Source organism: Pseudophryne corroboree, chromosome 8, assembly GCF_028390025.1.
Source record: "Pseudophryne corroboree isolate aPseCor3 chromosome 8, aPseCor3.hap2, whole genome shotgun sequence".
Classification (NCBI taxonomy): domain Eukaryota; kingdom Metazoa; phylum Chordata; class Amphibia; order Anura; family Myobatrachidae; genus Pseudophryne; species Pseudophryne corroboree.
The window spans coordinates 347,078,979-347,102,345 of NC_086451.1; the positions used below are offsets into that span (position 1 = coordinate 347,078,979).

General features: G+C 43.8%; 1 protein-coding gene across 1 annotated transcript in view; it reads left to right on the forward strand.

Annotated features, from left to right (window-relative positions):
• GPC4 (glypican 4) overlaps positions 1 to 23,367 on the forward strand; it is a 166,553-nt gene that overhangs the window by 72,425 nt on the left and 70,761 nt on the right. Inside the window, exon 2 of the mRNA XM_063937480.1 lies at positions 8,671 to 8,829. Within this exon, the coding sequence (XP_063793550.1) occupies positions 8,671 to 8,829 (159 nt within the window). The remainder of the gene's footprint in view (positions 1 to 8,670; positions 8,830 to 23,367) is intronic.

Below are 23,367 nucleotides of genomic sequence, written 5' to 3' on the forward strand. Positions count from 1 at the left end.
AGCCGGATGGGATGGTTCGGTCAGACCAATTTTTTATCTAAAATCCCTAAACCTATACTTGAAAAAGTTCAAATTCAAGATGGAATCACTCCGGACTGTGATATCCAGTCTGGAAGCAGGGGATTTTATGGTGTCGCTGGACGTGAAGGATGCCTACCTTCATGTCCCCATATTTCCTCTTCATCAAGAATACCTGCATTTTGCGGTACAGGACTGTCATTACCAGTTTCAGACGTTGCCGTTTGGGCTTTCCACGGCCCCGAGGATTTTCACCAAGGTAATGGTGGAAATGATGGTGCTGCTGCGCAAGCAGGGTGTCACAATTATCCCGTACTTGGACGATCTCATGATAAAGGCGAGATCAAGGGATCAATTGCTGAAAAGTGTGTCGCTCTCCCTGAGAGTGTTACATCAACACCGTTGGATTCTCAATCTGCCAAAGTCTCCGTTGCTTCCAACGACTCGACTATCATTCCTAGGCATGATTCTGGACATGGAACAGAAGAGGGTTTTTCTATCAGTATAAAAAGCCCAGGACATCCAGAACATGGTCAGGGACCTGCTAAAACCAAAAAGAGTGTCTGTTCATCAATGCACTCGAGTTCTGGGAAAAATGGTGGCCGCCTACGAGGCCATCCCCTTCGGCAGGTTCCACGCGAGGACGTTTCAGTGGGACCGTCTCGACAAATGGTCGGAGTCCCATTTACACCTTCATTAAAAGATAAGCCTGTCCCCCAGGGCCATGGTGTCTCTCCTGTGGTGGCTGCAGAGTGCTCACCTTCTAGAGGGTCGCAGGTTCGGCATTCAAGACTGGGTTCTGGTGACCACGGACGCGAGACTCCTAGGATGGGGAGCAGTCACAAAAGGAAGACATTTTCAGGGGGTATGGTCAAGCCAGGAGGCTTGTCTACACATCAACGTACTGGAATTGAGGGCCATATACAACGGCCTACGACAAGCGGAGTATCTTCTTTGCGACCTACCGGATCTGATTCAATCAGACAACGTCACAGCCGTGGCTCATGTAAACCGCCAAGGCAGGACAAGGAGCAGAGTGCCAATGGCGGAAGCCACCAGAATTCTGCGCTGGGCAGAAAATCACGTAAGTGTTCTGTCAGCAGTCTTCATACCGGGAGTGGACAACTGGGAAGCAGACTTCCTCAGCAGGCACGATCTCCGTCCAGGAGAGTGGGGACTTCATCAAGAGGTCTTTGCAGAGATAGCAAGTCTTTGGGGACTTCCTCAAATAGACATGATGGCGTCACGCCTCAACAAAAAGCTTCGGAGGTATTGTGCCAGGTCAAGGGACCTTCAGGCAGTAGCAGTAGACGCCCTAGTGACACCATAGGTGTTTCAGTTGGTCTATGTGTTTCCTCCTCTACCTCTCATCTCAAAAGTGTTGAGAATCATAAGACGAAACAGAGTACAAGCAATACTCGTGGTTCCAGATTGGCCTCAAAGGGCCTGGTATTCGGATCTTCAGGAAATGCTCACAGAAGATCCGTGGCCTCTTCCTCTCAGGGAAGACCTGTTACAGCAGGGGCCTTGCATGTTCCAAGACTTACCTCGGTTGCTTTTGATGACATGGCGGTTGAACACCGAATCCTAGCAGAGAGAGGTATTCCGGAGGAAGTTATCCCTACTCTGATAAAGGCTAGGAAGGAAGTAACGGCGAAGCATTATCACCGTATCTGGAGGATGTATGTATCTTGGTGTGAAACCATGAATGCTCCTACGGAAGATTTCCATCTGGGCCGTTTTCTCCACTTCCTACAGACGGGAGTGGATATGGGCTTAAAATTAGGCTCCATTAAGGTACAGATTGCGGCCCTATCTATATTTTTTCAAAAGGAATTGGCTTCTCTCCCAGAAGCCCAAACTTTCGTAAAGGGAGTGCTGCACATTCAGCCTCCTTTTGTGCCACCAGTGGCACCATGGGACCTTGTCGTGGTGTTACAGTTCCTTTAAATCACACTGGTTTGAACCTCTTCAAACGGTGGAATTAAAATTTCTCACCTGGAAGGTGGTTATGTTATTAGCCTTGGCATCGGCACAGCGGGTGTCAGAGTTGGCGGCCTTGTCTCACATGAGCCCCTACTTGATTTTTCATGTGGATAGAGCAGAGTTGAGGACTCGTCCTCAATTTCAGCCTAAGGTGGTCTCTTCTTTCCATATGAACCAACGTATTGTGGTGCCTGTGGCTACGGGTGACTTGGAGGACTCCAAGTCCCTGGATGTGGTCAGGGCCTTAAAAATTTACGTAGCCAGGACGGCTAGGGTTAGGAAAACAAAGGCTCTGTTTGTCCTGTATTCAGCCAACTAGATTGGCGCGCCTGCTTCTAAACAGACTATTGCTAGCTGGATCTGTAACACGATTCAGCAGGCTCATTCTACGGCTGAATTGCCGGTACCAAATTCGGTAAAGGCCCATTCCGCTAGGAAGGTGGGCTCTTCTTGGGCGGCTGCCCGAGGCATCTCGGCATTACAGTTGTGCCGAGCAGCTACTTGGTCGGGTTCAAACACTTTTGCAAAATTCTACAAGTTTGATACCCTGGCTGATGAGGACCTCGCGTTAGCTCAATTGGTGCTGCAGAGTCATCCGCACTCTCCCGCCCGGTTTGGAGCTTTGGTATAAACCCTATGGTCCTTACGGAGTCCCCAGCATCCTCAAGGACGTAAGAGAAAATAAGATTTTAAACCTACCGGTAAATCTTTTTCTCCTAGTCCGTAGAGGATGCTGGGCGCTCTTCCCAGTGCGGACTAAATCTGCAATACTTGTATATAGTTGTTGCTTACATAAGGGTTATGTTACAGTTGGAATCTGTCTTTGACTGATATTGTTTTTTCGTTCATACTGTTAACTGGTTGCGTATATTCTAAGTTATATGATATGATTGGTGTGGGCTGGTATGAATCTTGCGCTTAGATTTACAAAATCCTTTCCTCATATTGTCCATCTCCTCTGGGCACAGTTTCTCTAACGGAGGTCTGGAGGAGGGTCATAGAGGGAGGAGCCAGTGCACACCCATACTAAAAGTTCTTTAGAGTGCCCATATCTCCTGCGGAGCCCGTCTATACCCCATGTTCCTTACGAAGTCCCCAGCATCCTCTACGGACTAGGAGAAAAAGATTTACCGGTAGGTTTAAAATCTATTTTTTTTTTCTCTTTTCTTCTCTTTAGAAAGTATATGGTCTAGTTTCTGATTTTTCTAGCCCTCTCGCATTTTTGGACAATATAGCAACATTTTTGCCAGCACACATCCGTTCCCTTGCTGGCGCTGGGTCACGTAAAAGAGTGGCCTTTGAAGTACTGTATGTTCCTTTTTAACTTCATGTTGAATTTTGTTTTTTTTACCAGCTTATGAAATGTTGTCCTGTTTATGTTTTTGGTCAAGATGGAGTATAAAAAGTTTATTTGGCTGTAATGTACCTAGGTCTAATTACACTGGCAAAGTATGTTAAGTAGTCAAAGTCTGTAATGGACTCCACAAACACTTACCAGTTGGATCATCTTGTAAACCGTAACGGAGATGAAATATCCTTGTTTCCATTAATTTCTTTCAGGTGCTCAATTTTCTTCCCCAGTCCAAAATTATGCTGGTTGTTTAATGTTAGCTTGTGTGTTTGGTAGAACCTTTAGACAAAGGGTTTGTTAGCAAGGGTTTGTTAGCAAACCAAAAAAAGCAAGCAACGGGGCAAAACCGTATTTCACTGCAGGTGGGGTAGATGTAACATGCGCAGAGAGAGATGGATTGGGGTTGGTTATATTGTTTCTGTGCATGGTAAATACTGGCTGCTTTATTGTTACACTGCAATTTAGATTTCAAGTTGAACACATCCCACCCAAATACACTGCTCAAAAAAATAAAGGGAACACTTAAACAGCACAATGTAACTCCAAGTCAATCACACTTCTGTGAAATCAAACTGTCCACTTAGGAATCAACACTGATTGACAATCAATTTCACATGCTGTTGTGCAAATGGAATAGACAACAGGTGGAAATTATAGGCAATTATCAAGACACCCCCAATAAAGGAGTTGTTCTGCAGGTGGTGACCACAGACCACTTCTCAGCTCCTATGCTTTCTGGCTGATGTTTTGGTCACTTTTGAAAGCTGGCGGTGCTTTCACTCTAGTGGTAGCATGAGACGGAGTCTACAACCCACACAAGTGGCTCATGTAGTGCAGCTCATCCAGGATGGCTCATCAATGCGAGCTGTGGCAAGAAGGTTTGCTGTGTCTGTCAGTGTAGTGTCCAGAGCATGGAGGCGCTACCAGGAGACAGGCCAGTACATCAGGAGACGTGGAGGAGGCTGTAGGAGGGCAACAACCCAGCAGCAGGACCGCTACCTCCGCCTTTGTGCAAGGAGAAACAGGAGGAGCACTGCCAGAGCCCTGCAAAATGACTTTCAGCAAGCCACAAATGTGCATGTCTACTCAAACGATTAGAAACAGACTCCATGAGGGTGGTATGTGGGCCCGAGGTGGGGGTTGTGCTTACAGCCCAACACCGTGCAGGATGTTTGGCATTTGCCAGGGAACACCAAGATTGGCAAATTTGTCACTGGCGCCCTGTGCTCTTCACAGATGAAAGCAGGTTCTCACTGAGCACATGTGACAGAGTCTGGAGACGCCAAGGAGAACGTTCTGCTGCCTGCAACATCCTCCAGCATGACCGGTTTGGCAGTGGGTCAGTAATGGTGTGGGGTGACATTTCTTTGGGGGGGGGGCCGCACAGCCCTCCATGTGCTCGCCAGAGGTAGCCTGACTGCCATTAGGTACCGAGATGAGATCCTCAGACCCCTTGTGAGACCATATGCTGGTGCGGTTGGCCCTGGGTTCCTCCTAATGCAAGACAATGCTAGACCTCATGTGGCTAGAGTGTGTCAGCAGTTCCTGCAATACGAAGGCATTGATGCTATGGACTGGCCCGCCCCTTCCCCAGACCTGAATCCAATTGAGCACATCTGGGACATCATGTCTCGCTCCATCCACCAACGCCACATTGCACCACAGACTGTCCGGGAGTTGGCGGATGCTTTTAGTCCAGGTCTGGGAGGAGATCCCTCAGGAGACCATCTGCCACCTCATCAGGAGCATGCCCAGGCGTTGTAGGGAGGTCATACAGGCACGTGGAGGCCACACACACTACCGAGCCTCATTTTGACTTGTTTTAAGGACATTACATCAAAGTTGGATCAGCCTGTAGTGTGTTTTTCCACTTTAATTTTGAGTGACTCCAAATCCAGACCTCCATGGGTTAATAAATTTGATTTCCATTGATAATTTTTGTGTGATTTTGTTGTCCGCACATTCAACTATGTAAAGAACAAAGTATTTAATAAGAATATTTCATTCATTCAGATCTAGGATGTGTTGTTTAAGTGTTCCCTTTATTTTTTTTGAGCAGTGTATAAACCTCTGCACATGTTACAACTCCCCACCTGCAGTGAAACATGGTTTTGGCAGTTGTGTGCTTTTTTTGGTATGCTAACAAACCTGAATAAGGCCCTAAGTTCCATTTGTGCAAGGGTTGATGGATGTGTTAGAGCACTAAGTTCTACCCTTACAATCTGGCCTATCCAATAGGGGCTTTAAAAGAATTTGAATAAAGATAATGATACTTTGTAAAGTGTTGATGGTGCTGTAGAAATAATTGTATCATAATAAGTGACCCCCTCATCTCCCACAATTAGATGCATCCCTGGTCTGCCCAATCACACTCGGTTAATTGTGTCTTAATTGTTGCCAGTGATTAATGTGTTTGGGGTTTGTAGTAACTTAACTTATTATGTAGCATATTATTTGTGGTTGTTCATACACTAGAAAGGATGTTAAGATCATTGTTCATTCTAAAGATTTGTTCTAAGTGATTCCACATCATCAAAGGCAACAATGTTCTTAAATATTGCAGCCTTACGTGACCTCCGAGCCACCAATGGATGATGTCTGTTTACATTGCTCTATTCGTATGAATACCTTTAATCTTACTCTTTGATCTGTTTTACCTTTGTCATTTGTCATAATTTCTTGTCCACATTTATGGTAGATTGCTGTAAACGCTTATCTAGGTTGTGTCCTTTAAGCCCTGTACACACAGGGGAGATGTGTGCTGAGCGATATAGCACAGACCGCTCCACATACATCTCTCCCCCCACTCAGCGCACAGTGCGATGTGTACTGAGCGAGGGTGACGGGGGGCGCTCACTTCACAGAGCAGTGAAGTGAGCAATCTACTATTGATATGGGCATACACACAGAGAGATCCGTGCTTAATTTTTAGAAATCTAGCACATTTTAGCAATCCAGTCAGATTATTTAGAATTTAAGCACGGATCTCTCCGTGTGTACCCCCCTTTAGTGGTTAGCCTGTGCATAAACATGGAAGACAGTGTACATTTTTGTTAAAATTCGGTTGTCTTTAAACTCTAGCTGGTAAACCGTTGCATAGGTTTCAAGCTTGAAACTAAATATACAGGTTCACTAGGGTCATCTCATGCTACTTTTTCTTTTATCTCTGTAACAAAAAAGAATCTGGTTGAACTATTGATCCTTATGACAATTCATATGACTACAGACGGGGATGTAACGCTTATTTGCATAGGTTTTTTTTTTTTTTCTAGAGTCTGTCTAGTATTGTCTCTATATTGATTTGTGAGGGACCCTTGTCCTCCTCATGGCTTCGTCTTGGCCTCTCTATTTACATCTCTTCTCTTGGGAAATCATATTCTCCTTTACTTGCCTCTGCTGCTACTTTGCTGCTGATACTCCATGAATCCTCCCTGACCTCTACCGCTCTCTGACATCCTGTGTCTCCTAACTGCCCTATGCAGCTGCCTGTTCTTATCCAATTTCTAATGTCCAAAATCAAACTCCCCCTTTCCCTCCCCTGGCATCTCCACCCTGCCATCACTAATTCGACAATTTTACAATCTCTCCTAGGCTCCCCTTTTTCTCTAAAATGAATTAAAGTTGCTGGCACTCACTTACAAAGCCCTCTCATCTTTCCTATATCTCTCAGCTTGTCACAGGATACTCTAGTACTGCCCTGCTGTCTGACTTGTGCCTTACCTACCTCCTGAATACCGCCTCACACTCCCACCGTCAAGACTTCTCCTGCGCTGCTTTCCACCTTACCATACTTTGCTCACCAACACCAATCTTTTAAGCTCCTTCACCTTTCTCCTCCTATTTGTACCTTTTGCTTCCGTCTGTCTCTGCTAGCTATATATCCTATTGAGTCTTCAAGTGAGTCATCTTTTTTTTTTTTTTTTATACATTCACTATTTTGTACTCCTGTTTTATTTTGTTTAATTTATATTGCCGTTTGTCCATTGATGCAGAGCCTAAAGCTTCTTACAAATAAACGATGAATATGTCATATATGTGCACAGTAAATCAGCCAATTATGAACACAAATGATCCTTTGATAACCTTACTCAGCTGTTCTGGGCTTTCTGAATTTGCCCCCTAACCAGGAGACATGACTTAAATGTGCTTGCTGTCTTTTATTGAATGAACCTTTTGCCCCAACCCAGCAAGATCTGGTTCAGACTGACAGACTTGTACTGTTCTCTTCTAGATGTCTTTTCTTTGCACGCATTGTCTTCCACATACAGGATTTATGCTGGAATGAATATACTTGTAAAATGTATACTGACTAGTGTGGAAAGTAGTATTTGACTTCATACACCTTTATGAAAATGTACCATCTCTTTTCAAGTGGCCATCTGTTGTAAACACCTGTTTTATTATATGCTGGTTGGCACAGTGATATTACATGTGGTTAGCACAATTTTTTTCTAATATAAAATACTAAGGGGGATAACTGAGATTTTTCAAACACAGCCTGTAACATGGAAGTTAGGAGCTGATTGGTTGGTACCGTCCGTACGGATGGTGTAATGGTTAGTATTACTGCCTTACAGCACTGAGGTCATGGGTTCGATTCCCACCGTGGTTCTACCTGTGGCGTTTGTATATTCTCCCCGTACTTGCATGGGTATACTGGTAGGTTAATTGGATCCCAACAAAATTAACCCTAGCATAAATGTGTGTGTGTACATGTGGTTGGGACTATAGATTGTAAGCTCCACAGGGACTGATGTGAATGGCCAAATATTCTCTCTAAAGCGCTGCAGGATATTTGTGCACTATATAAATAAATGCGCTATATAAATGTGCGTGTGCGCTACTTTATCTGTCTCCAAACTTTGTTAAATATTCCTCTATGGGGGAATTTGGTTAGCAATGATTATTTTAACGGGCACAAAAAACGGGGCTCCTAATTTTTTTTTTCTTTGGGCTATTCAATTAGAGCCCATGTTTTGCACCTGTTAAATTATGTGTTTTCACTGCAGCCTTCGCAAAAACAGGCTGATTATCTGAGAATTTTTTTCTGAACCTGCAGAGGTCCTGAAAGAAAATCCCAGAGAAGAGCTGCTGGCGGCCATGGTTCGGGGAAGATTGGATAGCCCCAGGGGAGTTAATTAGCATGCAGTAAATTACCACAGCTAATTGAATTCCCTCACCCCCATATGCCTTTTAGTACTGTGTAGGAGAAATGCTGTGGAAGCAGGTGGTTCTTGTTCCTTGAGTACAAATGAGCAAAAGGTTGGTTCAATCATTCTTTTATATTAAAAGCCTGATTTTTCTGTGTTTTTCAGGCGACCATCTGAAGGTCTGCTCACAAGGGCACACGTGCTGCTCACAGGCCATGGAAGAGAAGTACAGTCAACAAAGTAAACATGACTTCAAGGCTGCTGTCACTGAACCATGTAGTAATATGCAGAATGTTTTTGGTTCCAGATACAGCAAGTTTGATGGTAAGTTACATTTATATATAAGCATGTTTTTGGTCTTCTTTATAAGCGATTTCCACTTCAGGAGTTTTGAGCATGTTGCTGTTAATCGGGCCCTAAGTTATAGGATACTTGTCACACACGTGCAGTAAAGACAGCACTTTTGCACCTTAGGCCTCCGTTCTATCACTAACTCATACGGGTATATGCAATTGCGGTCGAATTCCCGAAATTGTCGAATTTCGGGTCATTTTCGACCAAAAAAAAAAATCGCCTATGCAATTCAGTGCTTTCCGACCAAAAAACGGACTTTCAAAATTCGACTTTTTGAAATTCGACTTTTTGCAAATTCGACTTTTCTGCAATGATACAAGTGCTGCAATTCGACCAAAGCATATTCAATTCAAGTTTGGAAATTCGACAGCAGTGCTTTTAGACAGCAAATTCGTCATTTTCAATCCGCCACACTTTGGAGGGTGAAAACAAATAAAAAAATTTTAAACATGTTTTTTTTTGTGTTTTTTGGGGGGGAAATAGCAGATCTATTTATATTAGAAGGGATTAGGTACTTTTTTTTTTTTTTTTGGAGGCACAAATATTATTTATATATTTTTTAAAATATTTTTTTTTTTTTTTTTTTTTTATGCTGGAACGGTGAAATCATAAAAAAAAATGGTGTGGGGTCCCCCCTCCAAAGCATAACCAGCCTCGGGCTCTTCGAGCTGGTCCTGGTTCTAAAAATGCGGGGGAAAAATTGACAGGGGATCCCCCGTATTTTTAAAACCAGCACCGGGCTCTGCGCCTGGTGCTGGTGCCAAAAATACGGGGGACAAAAAGAGTAGGGGTCCCCCGTATTTTTAACACCAGCATCGGGCTCCACTAGCTGGACAGATAATGCCACAGCCGGGGGTCACTTTTATGCCGTGCCCTGCGGCCGTGGCATTAAATATCCAACTAGTCACCCCTGGCCGGGGTACCCTGGGGGAGTGGGGACCCCTTCAATCAAGGGCCCCCCCCCCCCCCCAGCCACCCAAGGGCCAGGGGTGAAGCCCGAGGCTGTCCCCCCCATCCAATGGGCTGCGGATGGGGGGGCTGATAGCCTTTTGTGATAATAAAAAGATATTGTTTTTTCCAGTAGTACTACAAGTCCCAGCAAGCCTCCCCCGCAAGCTGGTACTTGGAGAACCACAAGTACCAGCATGCGGGAGAAAAACGGGCCCGCTGGTACCTGTAGTACTACTGGGAAAAAAATACCCAAATAAAAACAGGACACACACACCGTCGACAGTAAAACTTTATTTCATACGTCGACACACACATACTTACCTATGTTCACACGCCGACATCGGTCCTCTTCTCCATGTAGAATCCACGGATACCTGAAAAGAAAAGATCAATATACTCACCTCAGCCATGGTCCAGAGATAAATCCACGTACTTGGCAAAAAAACAAACCGAACACCCGCTCCATGCCGGACTGAAAGGGGTCCCATGCTGACACATGGGACACCTTTCCACGAATGAGACCTGTCAGTGACAGCTGTCACAGAAAGGTCTCTAAGCCAATCAGGAAGCGCAACTTCGTTGCGCTCACCTGATTGGCTGTGCGCTGTCTGTACTGTGACAGCACATCGCAAAGCCGCTCCATTACTTTCAATGGTGGGAACTTAGCGGCTAGCGGTAAGGTCACCCGCCGGTCAGCGGCTGACCGGCGGGTGACCCCACCGCTACCCGCAAAGTTCCCACCATTGAAAGTAATGGAGCGGCTTTGCGATGTGCTGTCACAGTACAGACAGCGCACAGCCAATCAGGTGAGCGCCACGGAAGTAGCGCTTCCTGATTGGCTGAAGGGACGTCAGTGACAGGAGTCACGTGATGTCCCGGCATTCGGGAGAAAGGGGTCTGATGTGAAAGCATTGGACCCCTTTCTAGTCCGGTATGGAGCGGGTTTTTGCATGTTTTTTTTTTTAAACAAGTACGTGGATTTTACTCTCTGGACGTGGATTTATCTCTGGACGCTGGAAGGTGAGTATAATTTTTTCACAGGTACTCTCGGATCGTCGGAGACCGTGGCAGTCGGTGTGTCAACATAGGTAAGTATGTGTGTGTCGGTAGTGTGTAATAAAGTTTTACTATCAAGGTGTGTGTGTCCTGTTTTTATTTGGGTATTTTTTTCCCAGTAGTACTACAGGTACCAGCGGACCCGTTTTTCTCCCGCATGCTGGTACTTGTGGTTCTCCAAGTACCAGCTTGCGGGGGAGGCTTGCTGGGACTTGTAGTACTGCTGGAAAAAACAATATCTTTTTATTATCACAAAAGGCTATCAGCCCCCCCATCCGCAGCCCATTGGATGGGGGGGGACAGCCTCGGGCTTCACCCCTGGCCCTTGGGTGGCTGGGGGGGGGGGACCCCTTGATTGAAGGGGTCCCCACTCCCCCAGGGTACCCCGGCCAGGGGTGACTAGTTGGATATTTAATGCCACGGCCGCAGGGCACGGCATAAAAGTGACCCCCGGCTGTGGCATTATCTGTCCAGCTAGTGGAGCCCGATGCTGGTGTTAAAAATACGGGGGACCCCTACTCTTTTTGTCCCCCGTATTTTTGGCACCAGCACCAGGCGCAGAGCCCGGTGCTGGTTTTAAAAATACGGGGGATCCCTGGCCAATTTTTCCCCTGCATTTTTAGAACCAGGACCAGCTCGATGAGCCAGAGGCTGGTTATGCTTTGGAGGGGGGACCCCACGCCATTTTTTTTCCGGGTTTTTCAAGTTTTTTTAACGTTTTTTAAAATCGCGGCAAAATCCGCCAAATCGGCCGATTTTCGCCCGCGACTCTGGCGAATCCGTTTTTCATTGAATATGGTGAATTCCGGAAGCCACCTTCCGGGATTCACCTGTCGAATTGAGTCGAATTAAAAAACGGCGAAAATTGCCGCGAATTCGACCGCAATTGCATATACCCTATAGGCTACGTGATCAAATGCAGATAACTTTCACAAAATGGGTATAGCTGACAGGAATGCTTTAATGGAGAATTCAGTTGTTTTATGGGCCCCCCTAATTAATTAAGGCGGCCGGCAGAACAATTGTTCCTGGCACCCATTAGTTATCATGCTTATCGTGCCCAAATAAACTTGATTTAGCCACATACAGCGGTTAAACACGTCTGGCCTCCATGTTACTTTAAGTTTATTTATTTTTGTTAGACCCACACAACCAGCTATTATAAATTAGATTGTTTTTATATTTTGCTGTGATTAATTATGTGTTGCCCTGTGTGATTCAATATGGATACAACCCAATTGGCTGTGCACCCTTAATAACCTGTTCACTCACACAAAACACCCACCCCCGTGGTTTTATGTAATTGGATAGGTTGAGAGCAGGAACAAAATAACTAGCAAAGAAAAATCTGATAAAATAAGCACTGTACAGCTTACACTCACATGTAGGGGGCTGAAATGCATCATTTGTGTGTGAACAGATGCTGTACCATGCATTATAGGGGAAGGTTATCCATTCAGTTCAGTTGAGTGGAATTGAATTGGATAAGCCGTACCTCCCCCATTTACTATATGATTGAGGTACTAAACATATTGGTAATAGCTCCCAAAACTGAACCCCCTTTTAAAATGTGTTTATTAAAGGTTAAAAAAAAAAACCACAAAAACCCCACAATTACCATTCGTGTTTTGCAGCACTATGGTCTCGATTCAATTCAGCGCGAATTGAACGCTGCCAGGAAGGATCTCCCGGAGCTATTCAATTCTGCACGATGTTATGGATTTCTTCTGGCACCCCTCCTGGGGTGTAAGCAGAAATCCACCAAAACTACTGGCGCAGTGCTGTTTTTTGCCCTTAAGGTGCCAGAAACAGCATCGCGCCAGCACTTAAGTTGGGGAATGCTGGTTCTCGCGACTAAACTCCATGTTTAAGGTGCGAGAACCGGCCTTTCCCAACATAACAGTGCCCTGAATTGCATAGCTCCAGGATCTCCCTCTAGGCGGTGTTCAATTCGGGTTGAATTGAATCAACCCCATGTGTATGCAAACCTCTTGGTTAACGTTTCCAGTTGTAACTGTTCAACACATTTGATTTTAATTTAGATTACAAGATAGATGTGTCCACGTTTGTCTTAAAAGCCATTTGCAGCAATCCCAACTCATTTGCAGTGAATTGTGTGCCCATTCCCGGGAACATGACTGTCAGAATTCTCTGTACCCCTATAACACTTTTCTTTTTTCTTTTTTTTCCCCTCTAAAGAAATGCTAAAAGACCATCTGGCATTTGCTTAACTTATTGGACAGTATTACATTTATTTTATAGTGATACAGTGGTCATCGGCTTTCAAGATGTGCACATTGCAGGGTTCCATGGATATAACCAGTTCTCTTTACTGGTCCCTTTTTGTCATTCAACCCTGTAATTACTTCTTAATGTAGCTAAAACTTATGCCAACATTTTAATAATTTCTTTCTGTTCACACTGAAATGTAATGGTCTGCCAGAGATCAGAGTTTTTTTCGCCCCAAGCAATTTTTTTTTTTTTTTTTTTTAAATAAAGGATTTGTTTCCCTTTCTTTTTAGATGTCCGGCATAGCAATTGGGCTTTCATTTGAGGCCTGGTGACCTTTCCCCTGGCTGCCCCCAAGTCTTTTAATTGCACTTTTAACTAAATCTAATTCTGCTTTCTACCGAAGATGATAAAAATGTGAAAAAATGTGTGTATGTATACATGTAATATATAAAAAAAAAAAAAAAAATATGTATGTATATGTATGTATATGTATGTATGTATGTGTGTATATATATATATATATATATATATATATATATATATATATATATATATACTTGGCTTAATCATATACCCCAAAACTTGAACAGTATCAAAATATAATGGACAGCTGTGTACTGATTGCTCACTACAGCAGGCAGGAGTTACTTATAAATGGATTGTTAAGGAGTGTATGTCTGTGTGTATGTATATACTGTATATATGTGTGTGTGTGTGTAATAAATATATAAATGTATGTATTACACACATGTACGTTCGTACGTATAGGATGCATTACAATTCTTGCTACCACTAGCCGGTTTTCTAGCCAGTTTTTAGTGTGATGTGTTGTTGTTTTTCTTAATATCTGAAGTTTTCTGCTGCTAACAGCCATTGGTAATTTATGTATGTTCTAACATATGAGCTGTGGGAGTATATATTCACAGTAAACACATCCACCGTGTGAAAATGTATATTCACAAAGCTAGTTTAAAAACATCCCGTATAGAAGGCGTATATCGTTCATTCTTATACACACCCATGTTTTCTTAAATACAAGTTTATATAATTACTTTAAGGCTTCTTGCCGAGTTGAAGCTTTCATCAATATTTTGACTTAACATTTCAGCTTTATTAAATTCCTGCACAAATTGTTTGTTAGACTGTATCGGGAAACCAAACCTGTCCCGCCGTGTTAACTGCTTCACTCAGCACCCCCCTGATAATGTCCACGGTAACATGTCATCTCCAGTCCCCCCCCCCCCCCCCACCCGGCGCTGCTATTTATTCCTTGTTTACACATGCACCGCCAAAGCCACTCAGGTCTCCGCTTTATTCTGCAGTAGCAGTGGGAGGCGCTGCACGGAGAGAGGTGCCTGGCCGGGGGACGGCCAGGCACCTCTCTCCCTGCAGCGCCTCTCAACGCTGCCGCAGACATGTCCCGCTGCCGTCCCGCTCACCCCCGCCATCTGTAACCCCCGCCGCTACTGTCAGCGCATCCACAGCCGCTGACAGCAGCGGCAGGACAGGACCCTGGGGACGGCCAAATCTGACAGTCGGATTTGGCCATCCGTTGAATCGGGGTTGTCTGATACATTCTGACAACTGCATGTCGGAATGGATCAGAATCTTATTATATATACCCCTAAGACTGCAGTCTTTCTGTCTCCTACCCGTCATTTACACTGTTGCTATGCCCCTTTTTCATGCCCCCTACAATGTTGAGACGTGGATGTGGGGCAGTGACTTGGGGCAGAGCTCTGTATTTTACACCCCCTTTCCCAGCAAATACCTTCATGTTAACTGCACTTTTGGGTGGATGAACCTGTAAAGGTTCAGAATAAGTGATCTGAGTTGCCTTCCATGCAGGGACTGACTTCTTCTTGCCTTGCACAATTGCCTGACATAAATTATCTACTTGCAACCCATGTCCCTTGGGCAGGTCTGAAGTCTGTTCATTGCTGAGACCAGCCTACAAGTGCGCATACGTGAGGACATAAAAAGATAAGATTCTAGGGAATTGTACTGGCCATTGGAGTTAGAGCAAGTAGCAACCAATCAGCTCCTAACTTTCATTTTCAAACACAGCATATATCATGGCAGGCAGGAACTAATTTGCTGGTACTTTTATCCCCCCCCCCTTCACTAATCTGCTGCCTTTTGCTGGGATAGGTACATGAGGGACTGTTCTCATTTTATCTTTATCATTTTATGTAGTTTTATTCAAGTGCACCCACCCTTGCTGGAAGGGTGGGTGCTCTTGAATGAAACTACATTTTCACAGAATCTCACAATGATAATAGGCTGAACCACAAGTTTACACCTTGCAAGATGAAATGTTTATGAATAGACTCTGAAAACCCTTACCTTTCTCTGCCCCACTGTGTGTTACATAGGAGGCTAACCCTAGGATAAAATTTAATAACTTCGGGCACTTAACAAGAGAGCAAAAGCCTGCGGCTAATTGAATTCCTTAAGGTGGGTACGCACTAGGCGATGTGCCCCGTGAGCGACATTGCCTAGTATTTCCCCTCCCGGGCCACCCGACGACAAGCATACACACTGTGCGATATCGCTAGTGATATTGCGCAGTGACGTCATGCCACGGCCGGGGCTGTACATGCTGCTTTGGACGAGGAGTCCAAATTGATCTGCATGTACGGCCGACACTGAGAGTGGTTAACGACCCGTGGGGGACGCGCATCGGCCGTCGTCAGCTGCATAGTAAACTATATCGCTCAGGAGGGGGAAAATTGGTGCGTATGCACCTTTAGAACGTGAACATTTATTGTATAAACAATTTCCGTACATATCACTTAAAAAGGCATTTGAAATTTACATTTTACATCTAATTAAGCTGATTGCAAGTTGTCTTCTGAAGAGTTGTTCTGTGTGATGCTGTCAGCATTTTACAGCTGGACTTGCAGAAGTTTAGTTTCCATATGTTTCCCCCACCGTAAAACAGTTCTAAAGAAAGTCACTTCTAGTGTTTAATTTGTTGTGTTACAGCTTTTGCAGTGCCTGCCGAGTCTGGAATAAGTTCTGCAAGGCTCTTACGTCCCCTAGAGACAGGCTCCAAGCATGTTCTACACAGTGAGAAAAATGTGTCTGTCCGTAGCTGCTAATATATCCAGATGAGTAGTGTGTTGTAGGCTGTTTGCCTGCAATATGAGATTGAAACCCCCCTTTGTTGGTGTCTTGTTACTTCCCCCCTCATATATCCCTTTTATCTGTACAGATCAAGCTGCAAGTTGCTGTTTTATTGTGTAGGACCAGCTGTGGGGTGGAGGAATACTCCCATACACCTTGTCTCTGGGGAAACAAAGAGCACTACATGTACACACTCTGAAGTACTGTATTTTAAATATGAATGTGTGTTACGTTTAGTTTTGATGAAATGGTACGTGCAGCTGCTCCTCCGTACAGCAACTAGCCACACCTAGCAGGTATTCATTCTGGGTGGTATTCTGTCCATGTGCCTTATAGAGTGTAAAGACTTATAGAGTGTAACTTCTCCATGTAAGGGATAACCAAACCTTGAAAATACTTGGAATACATACAATGGACTTTTTTTTTTTTTATTATTATTATTACACGGACTTATGTTGCATCATCATTGCTAACTGAAAGTTGAAGCATCATTTACAACAAAACCAGGGCTAGGCATTGCATGTAAGGGTCTTACAGTCCTACACAATATATAAATCATCAGTGTATCATTGCATTGTGGTGATAGAGAAGCTTTATAAGCTTTTTTTTTTTTTTTTTAATAAATCTAAAGTAAGGTCAATGAATAATATTGAAGAAAATAAGGTTGTTGTTTTTTTTTTTTTCAGTATTCTTAGACTTAAAATTATTAGCCCTCATTTATATAGTGCCACACACAATAGGCACCACTTAATCAGCAGCCAATTAACATGACACAACTGTGCTTAACCAGTGGAGCACAGATGTGCAACCAGGGCCTTTTGCGGCTATTGTGGATGGCAAAGTGCCAGAACACACTATAATTCTCCAAAATAGTCTAGTTGTGTTAACAAATTTATGATGACAAAAGTGGATTGGTCACCAGGTTCCCCTCAAAACTCCTCCCCTCCTATCCCCCTCTCTCAAATAATAAAGGGAAAAAAGACGCACAAAAAACAGGACTCCCAGTAACACCATTCGATCAGCAGTGAGCTCGTTCTTTGTGGACTGTGGCTTCTCCTGGCCTGGCTTACTATAGTCGACACAACAGGAGAGTCGAAAAACCATAGTGCAGACGATTAACTCAAGGCTGAAGCAAGAGTTGAGCTCTTGGCATAGAGTGCCCTTGACACAATGTTATTACATAGGCCCCTGTATTTTCTATAACTGTGCTTTTAATCGTGGCAACTTTAAGACATTAGTGGACCTTGATACAAAAAGTCTTTTGTTTTCTTTGTACACTAGGAGGCTGAGAAGTGTACCAGTGAAACCTCTATTTTGGCTTGCCCTGGCTAATTGCCGTTCTTGTTTTTTGTGTCTAAAAGAGATTTTACTTCTGTAAACTATATAATAGAAATGTATAGGTAATAGATGTCTGCGATATTTAGAGAGGTTTTATGTAGAGTAGCTCTGATAAAGTTACTAATTGTGATACTAGCAAAGGAACAGAGCAGAGCGCTTGTCTGATATGTGAACACACACCTGTAAAAAATAATTTAGTTAAGGGTTTGTTTACAGCCCTCTTAAGTGAATTATTTAGAGAGTCCACATGTTAAAAGCATTCAGGGTTCCAATATACATATATGCCGTTGGTGGATGAGTGGGAAAGCAGGTACTTATTGCTGCTATCTATCCTGAACTTCTGTACCAGTATGGAGGTTGTCGGCTGGTGCTGGCCGCTTTGTGTTGTAAGCGGTTCCCAGCTGGCGGCTTCTCCTGTTCGTCTGCTGGTGCTAGCTGTCTCTAGCTGGCGGTTTCTCCTCTGTACCCGTTGACGGTTAGTGTTAGACTCCTTGTAATGGGCTGTCTCTGGCTGGTTCCCGTGCTTCTCCCGTGCGCTTGTTGGTATTTGGAGTTTAAACTGTCTCCTCCGGCTCCAGGGTTTGTGGCTGGTGTCTCTAAAATGTGCTAACCAACGCGTTTCGGGCGTGGGAGCCCTTTTTCAAGGAAATTGTTAATATTTAGTATAACAGTCCTGTAAATTAACACAAGGTGACTTTCTTGAAAACTGTTAACTCGAAAATGTAGTAAAAAAAGAAAAAAATGTAGGTCCTTAACGTTTGGTAGGTGTAGGGATAAGTATTACTTTTGTTCTGCATCTTCAAATTTGATTATGCGGCATGAAAATATCATGATTATGGATTTTTAAAATTTTTTATATTCGCCTTCATCAAAAGGTCTATTCAGCATGTTTTGCTGGGTCTGTCCCAACATGCCTAGTGAAAAATCCAGCACAAACATCGCTATTATTTAATTCCCTTACATAAATAGTACTGACATATTATGTAGTGTATTGTAGAAAATGTTCAATCATTTAGATCCTGCCTCATTGGAACTGACAGTTTGAGTTCTATACCACACCAAAACGCGCACTCACGGGTTAATGGTTAATTCTATCAGATGCCAGCTGACCTACCAGTATGTTTTGGACTGAATGAGCCACTTTCCTGCCACTAGCTGGAAGTGAAAGCGGCCACACACAAGCAATTGATGAATCACCTGGATGGCGCTTCCTCCTACTAGTACTTCATGAACCTCACAGGTCGCATACCCTATAAGTTGTCAGAAAATGCTAACCATGGGCAGCAACGTTTTCTTCAGTGAAAGGATTACTTTGTCCAAGAACCGCTGTGCCGTCAAGTACAGAAAAGTGTCTCTTAATCATTTAAGGGTGTTTCCGAAAACCACTGCTAAAAGAGTGGTGCTGTTTTTAATTCATATTGACCAATCAGAGGTTTAATTTATTTTTGTAAACTTTTTAGAAAATAGATTTTATTTTTTTCTGGGTTATATCTCGCTGCTTTCTGAACAACTTTGTTTCTGGACCCCATTGTGTCGTATGTTTAAAAATATATATATTTTTTTATATACAATAAAAGTTAAGGAGATTAACATTGCGAACCAGAGATGATGATTGTATTTGGATAACGCAGAGCAGTATTGTTTGTGTGACCATTTTTCTGTGGACTTGTGTTGATGTGGTGATTTAATGAGTGTAGCGTATTTGTCGTGGTGTTATAAAACATGTTTTAACAGCACAGCAAAACAGGAAAGTAATCCTTGTGTGCATAGGACTTTGTTCACATGACTTGTGGCAGAAGTGTTAATTTATGGCACTGCAGTGTGGACTGAACACCAACATTGTGCTTCTCTTGAGTAGAAGCAACAGACCTTTAGTTTCTCTTTGCCTTTTTTCTTGATGCTGATGATACACACATAATCCTAATCATACAATTTTAGAACTCTTCTATTTATAGAGTATATAGAAGACTTGAAGCCATTCATAACTCTTTTTTTTTCTAGTAGTAGTGCGTCCTTCACCTGGGAACCACAACGGTTAGCTAGGACTAGTTCTTGCCACCAATGAACCCTCAGAATAGTGGTCTGGTGCCTACTGTAAGATCTACAAATAGTACAGGATTAAAGATGGCAGACCACTTAAGCCTTCTCCTCAGACTGTTGCTTTCCTTTATCAGATTCCTGGTGCATGTAGATTTGCTAAATAGATGCAATGTGAGCCCACAACTATTTTACTGCATTCTGCCTTGTGCAGTTTAACAATGTAAAAAAATGCTGCATAATAGGTTGGGTGTAGAGATCCATTTGATGCCACAACCTTCCTGACTTGCAAGCCTTATATTATTGCTCTGCTTTACTAACATGAGGTCACATGAGGACACTATTTCCTACAAGATCAGTAAAATATCTCCTTACATAACCTGTGCTGTTGTGAGCATTCTAATGCCCCTTTCACACTGTGAGCGATATTCAATTGTTTCTTGCTCCCGATCTCCTGTCTAAAGTGACAGGAGATCTGGGAGCAATATTCAGTTGTGCTTAATTATTGCGCTTGTCGCGCCCAGAGAGGTCCAGTTTAGCTAAACCCGACCAAACTAATGGGTGTGATGCAAAAAGTGCTTTTTGAGCCCTCAAACGGGTCACTTTTCGCTCATTTCATTGTATTGGCGTGAAGGGGTACACCCAGATTGTGTGCCAGGTCTGCGATCCAGGTGGTATTCTTGGTACTGATTTGAATATGCTGCAGTGTGAAAGGGAGGACATGGTTTTGTTCAAGAGCGCTCAGTGAGCTCCTTTTCACACCGAAGCAGGGAACCGGGTTTACCTGCTACGGTGTAAAAGGGGTAACAGCAAGAGTGAAACAGTCTTCATTATCTCCGCTCGAACATGGGATTTTGGTGTGAAAGCTAACCGGCTACAGATTTTCTCTCCACCCAGTTCAAAACTGAAGAGAGTGAAGCCTTGAATAACATATGGAGGGTGATAAAATTGTTTATCACGCCCAATACAATTTTTTTTTTTTTTAAATCACGCTAATTGTGCCCAGACAGACCAGTTTTAGCCACATAAAACTGACCAATGTGCTGGGTGCAATGCAAAAAGTACAGACTGGGTGCCCAAATGGGTAACTTTTTTCACATTTCAGCTCTCCAGCACAGGGGGGCTCCGAGCTGAAATATGCCTCCCTGCGGCTCATCACCCAAATGGAGCAACAATTGAATTATTCCATTGGGCGCCATCTAGTGCTGGCCTCAGGGAGAAACAATTGGATCGCCCCCAAAGTGCCTTAGACTATCACTTTCTAGAGTGCTAATATTGATTTTAGTACTTGCTTGTACAGGTTGAGTATCCCATATCCAAATATTACGAAATACAGAATATTCCGAAATACGGACTTTTTTGAGTGAGAGTGAGATAGTGAAACCTTTTGTTTTTTGATGGCTCAATGTACACAAACTTTGTTTAATACACAAAGTTATTAAAAATATTGTATTAATTGACCTTCAGGCTGTGTGTATAAGGTGTATATGAAACATAAATAAATTGTGTGAATGTACACACACTTTGTTTAATGCACAGTTATAAAAAATATTGGCCATAATTACCTTCAGGCTGTATGTATAAGGTGTATATAAAACATAAATACATTCTGTGCTTAGATTTAGGTCCCATCACCATGATATCGCATATCCAAAATATCTCTGGTCCCAAGCATTTTGGATAAGGGATACTCAACCTGTATTAATCTGTCTTTATTTTTAAAGGTTGTTCGTAAAACCCGGGATAAGACCTATCTCTTCGCCTGCTTTGTATACCTGAAATCTCGTTTTCTCATATATTTGTCCTAAAATGTAATTTTCCAACCACAGCCCTTTAACCACGAACAATAAATCCTATTCAGCAGTAATCTTCCCATGGTGCCCCCTCATTCATCCACATTTGTTAAGAATGGGCAAAGGTGGTATTACAAAAATCTAGAATATAAATATTTTGTGAAACCACACACCCTGTATTTCTCTAACGTCCTAGTGGATGCTGGGGACTCCGTCAGGACCATTGGGGATAGCGGGCTCCGCAGGAGACAGGGCACATCTAAAAAAGCTTTTAGGTCACATGGTGTGTACTGGCTCCTCCCCCTATGACCCTCCTCCAAGCCTCAGTTAGGTTTTTGTGCCCGTCCGAGAGGGTGCAATCTAGGTGGCTCTCTTAAAGAGCTGTTTAGAAAAGTTTTTTTTTAGGTTTCTAATCAGTGATTCCTGCTGGCGACAGGATCACTGCAACGAGGGACTTAGGGGAGAGACTTGCAACTCACCTGCGTGCAGGAGGATTGAAGTTTTAGGCTACTGGACACTGAGCTCCAGAGGGAGTCGGAACACAGGTCAGCCTGGGGTTCGTCCCGGAGCCGCGCCGCCGATCCCCCTTACAGACGCTGAAGAACGGCAGAACGGAGGTCCGGAAACAGGCGGCAGAAGACTCCTCAGTCTTCATGAAGGTAGCGCACAGCACTGCAGCTGTGCGCCATTGTTGCTACACGGCTCACTGATCTCGGTCACGGAGGGTGCAGGGCGCTGCTGGGGGCGCCCTGGGCAGCAATATAGATTACCTTAGAGGCAAATAAATACATCACATATAGCCATTAAGGCTATATGTATGTATTTAACCCAGGCCAGTTTTCCTAATAACCGGGAGAAAAGCCCGCCGTGAAAGGGGCGGAGCTTATTCTCCTCAGCACTCAGCGCCATTTTCCTGACCAGCTCCGCTGGTGAGGAAGGCTCCCACTCTCCCCTGCACTACAGAAACAGGGTTAAAGAGAAGGGGGGCATAAATTGGCGATATAATTATATATTAAGAGCCCATATATAGAAACAACACCTTCTAGGGTTGTTATATACATTATGGCGCTTTTGGTGTGTGCTGGCAAACTCTCCCTCTGTCTCCCCAAAGGGCTAGTGGGTCCTGTCCTCTATCAGAGCATTCCCTGTATGTGTGTGCTGTAGGTCGGTACGTGTGTGTCGACATGTATGAGGAAAATGTTGGTGAGGAGACGGAGAAAATTGCCTGTAATGGTGATGTCACTCTCTAGGGAGTCGACACCAGAATGGATGGCTTACTTATGGAATTACGTGATAATGTCAACACGCTGCAAGCCGGTTGACATGAGACAGCCGGCGGACAAATTAGTATCGGTCCAGGCGTCTCAGACACCGTCAGGGGCTTGTAAAAACGCCCATTTACCTCAGTCGGTCGACAGACACTGACACGGACACTGACCCCAGTGTCGACGGTGAAGAAACAAACGTATTTTTCCTTTAGGGCCACAAGTTACATGTTAAGGGCAATGAAGGAGGTGTTACGTATTTCTGATACCACAAGTACCACAAATAAGGGTATTTTGTAGGGTGGGAATAAACTACTTGTAGTTTTGCCTGAATCAGATAAATTAAATGAAGTGTGTGATGATACGTGGGGTTCCTCCGACAGAAAGTTATGGGCGGTATACCCTTTTTCCCGCCAGTAGTAAGGGCGAGTTGGAAAACACACCTTAGGGTGGACAAGGCGCTCACACGCTTATAAAAAACATGGCGTTACCGTTTCCAGATACGGCCGCCCTCAAGGAGCCAGCTGATAGGAAGCTGGAAAATATCATAACAGTATATACACACATACTGGTGTTATACTACGACCAGCAATCGCCTCAGCCTGGATGTGCAGCGCTGAGGGGGCTTGGTCGGATTTCCTGACTGAAAATTTTGATACCCTTGACAGGGACAGGATTTTATTGTCTATAGAGCATTTTAAGGATGC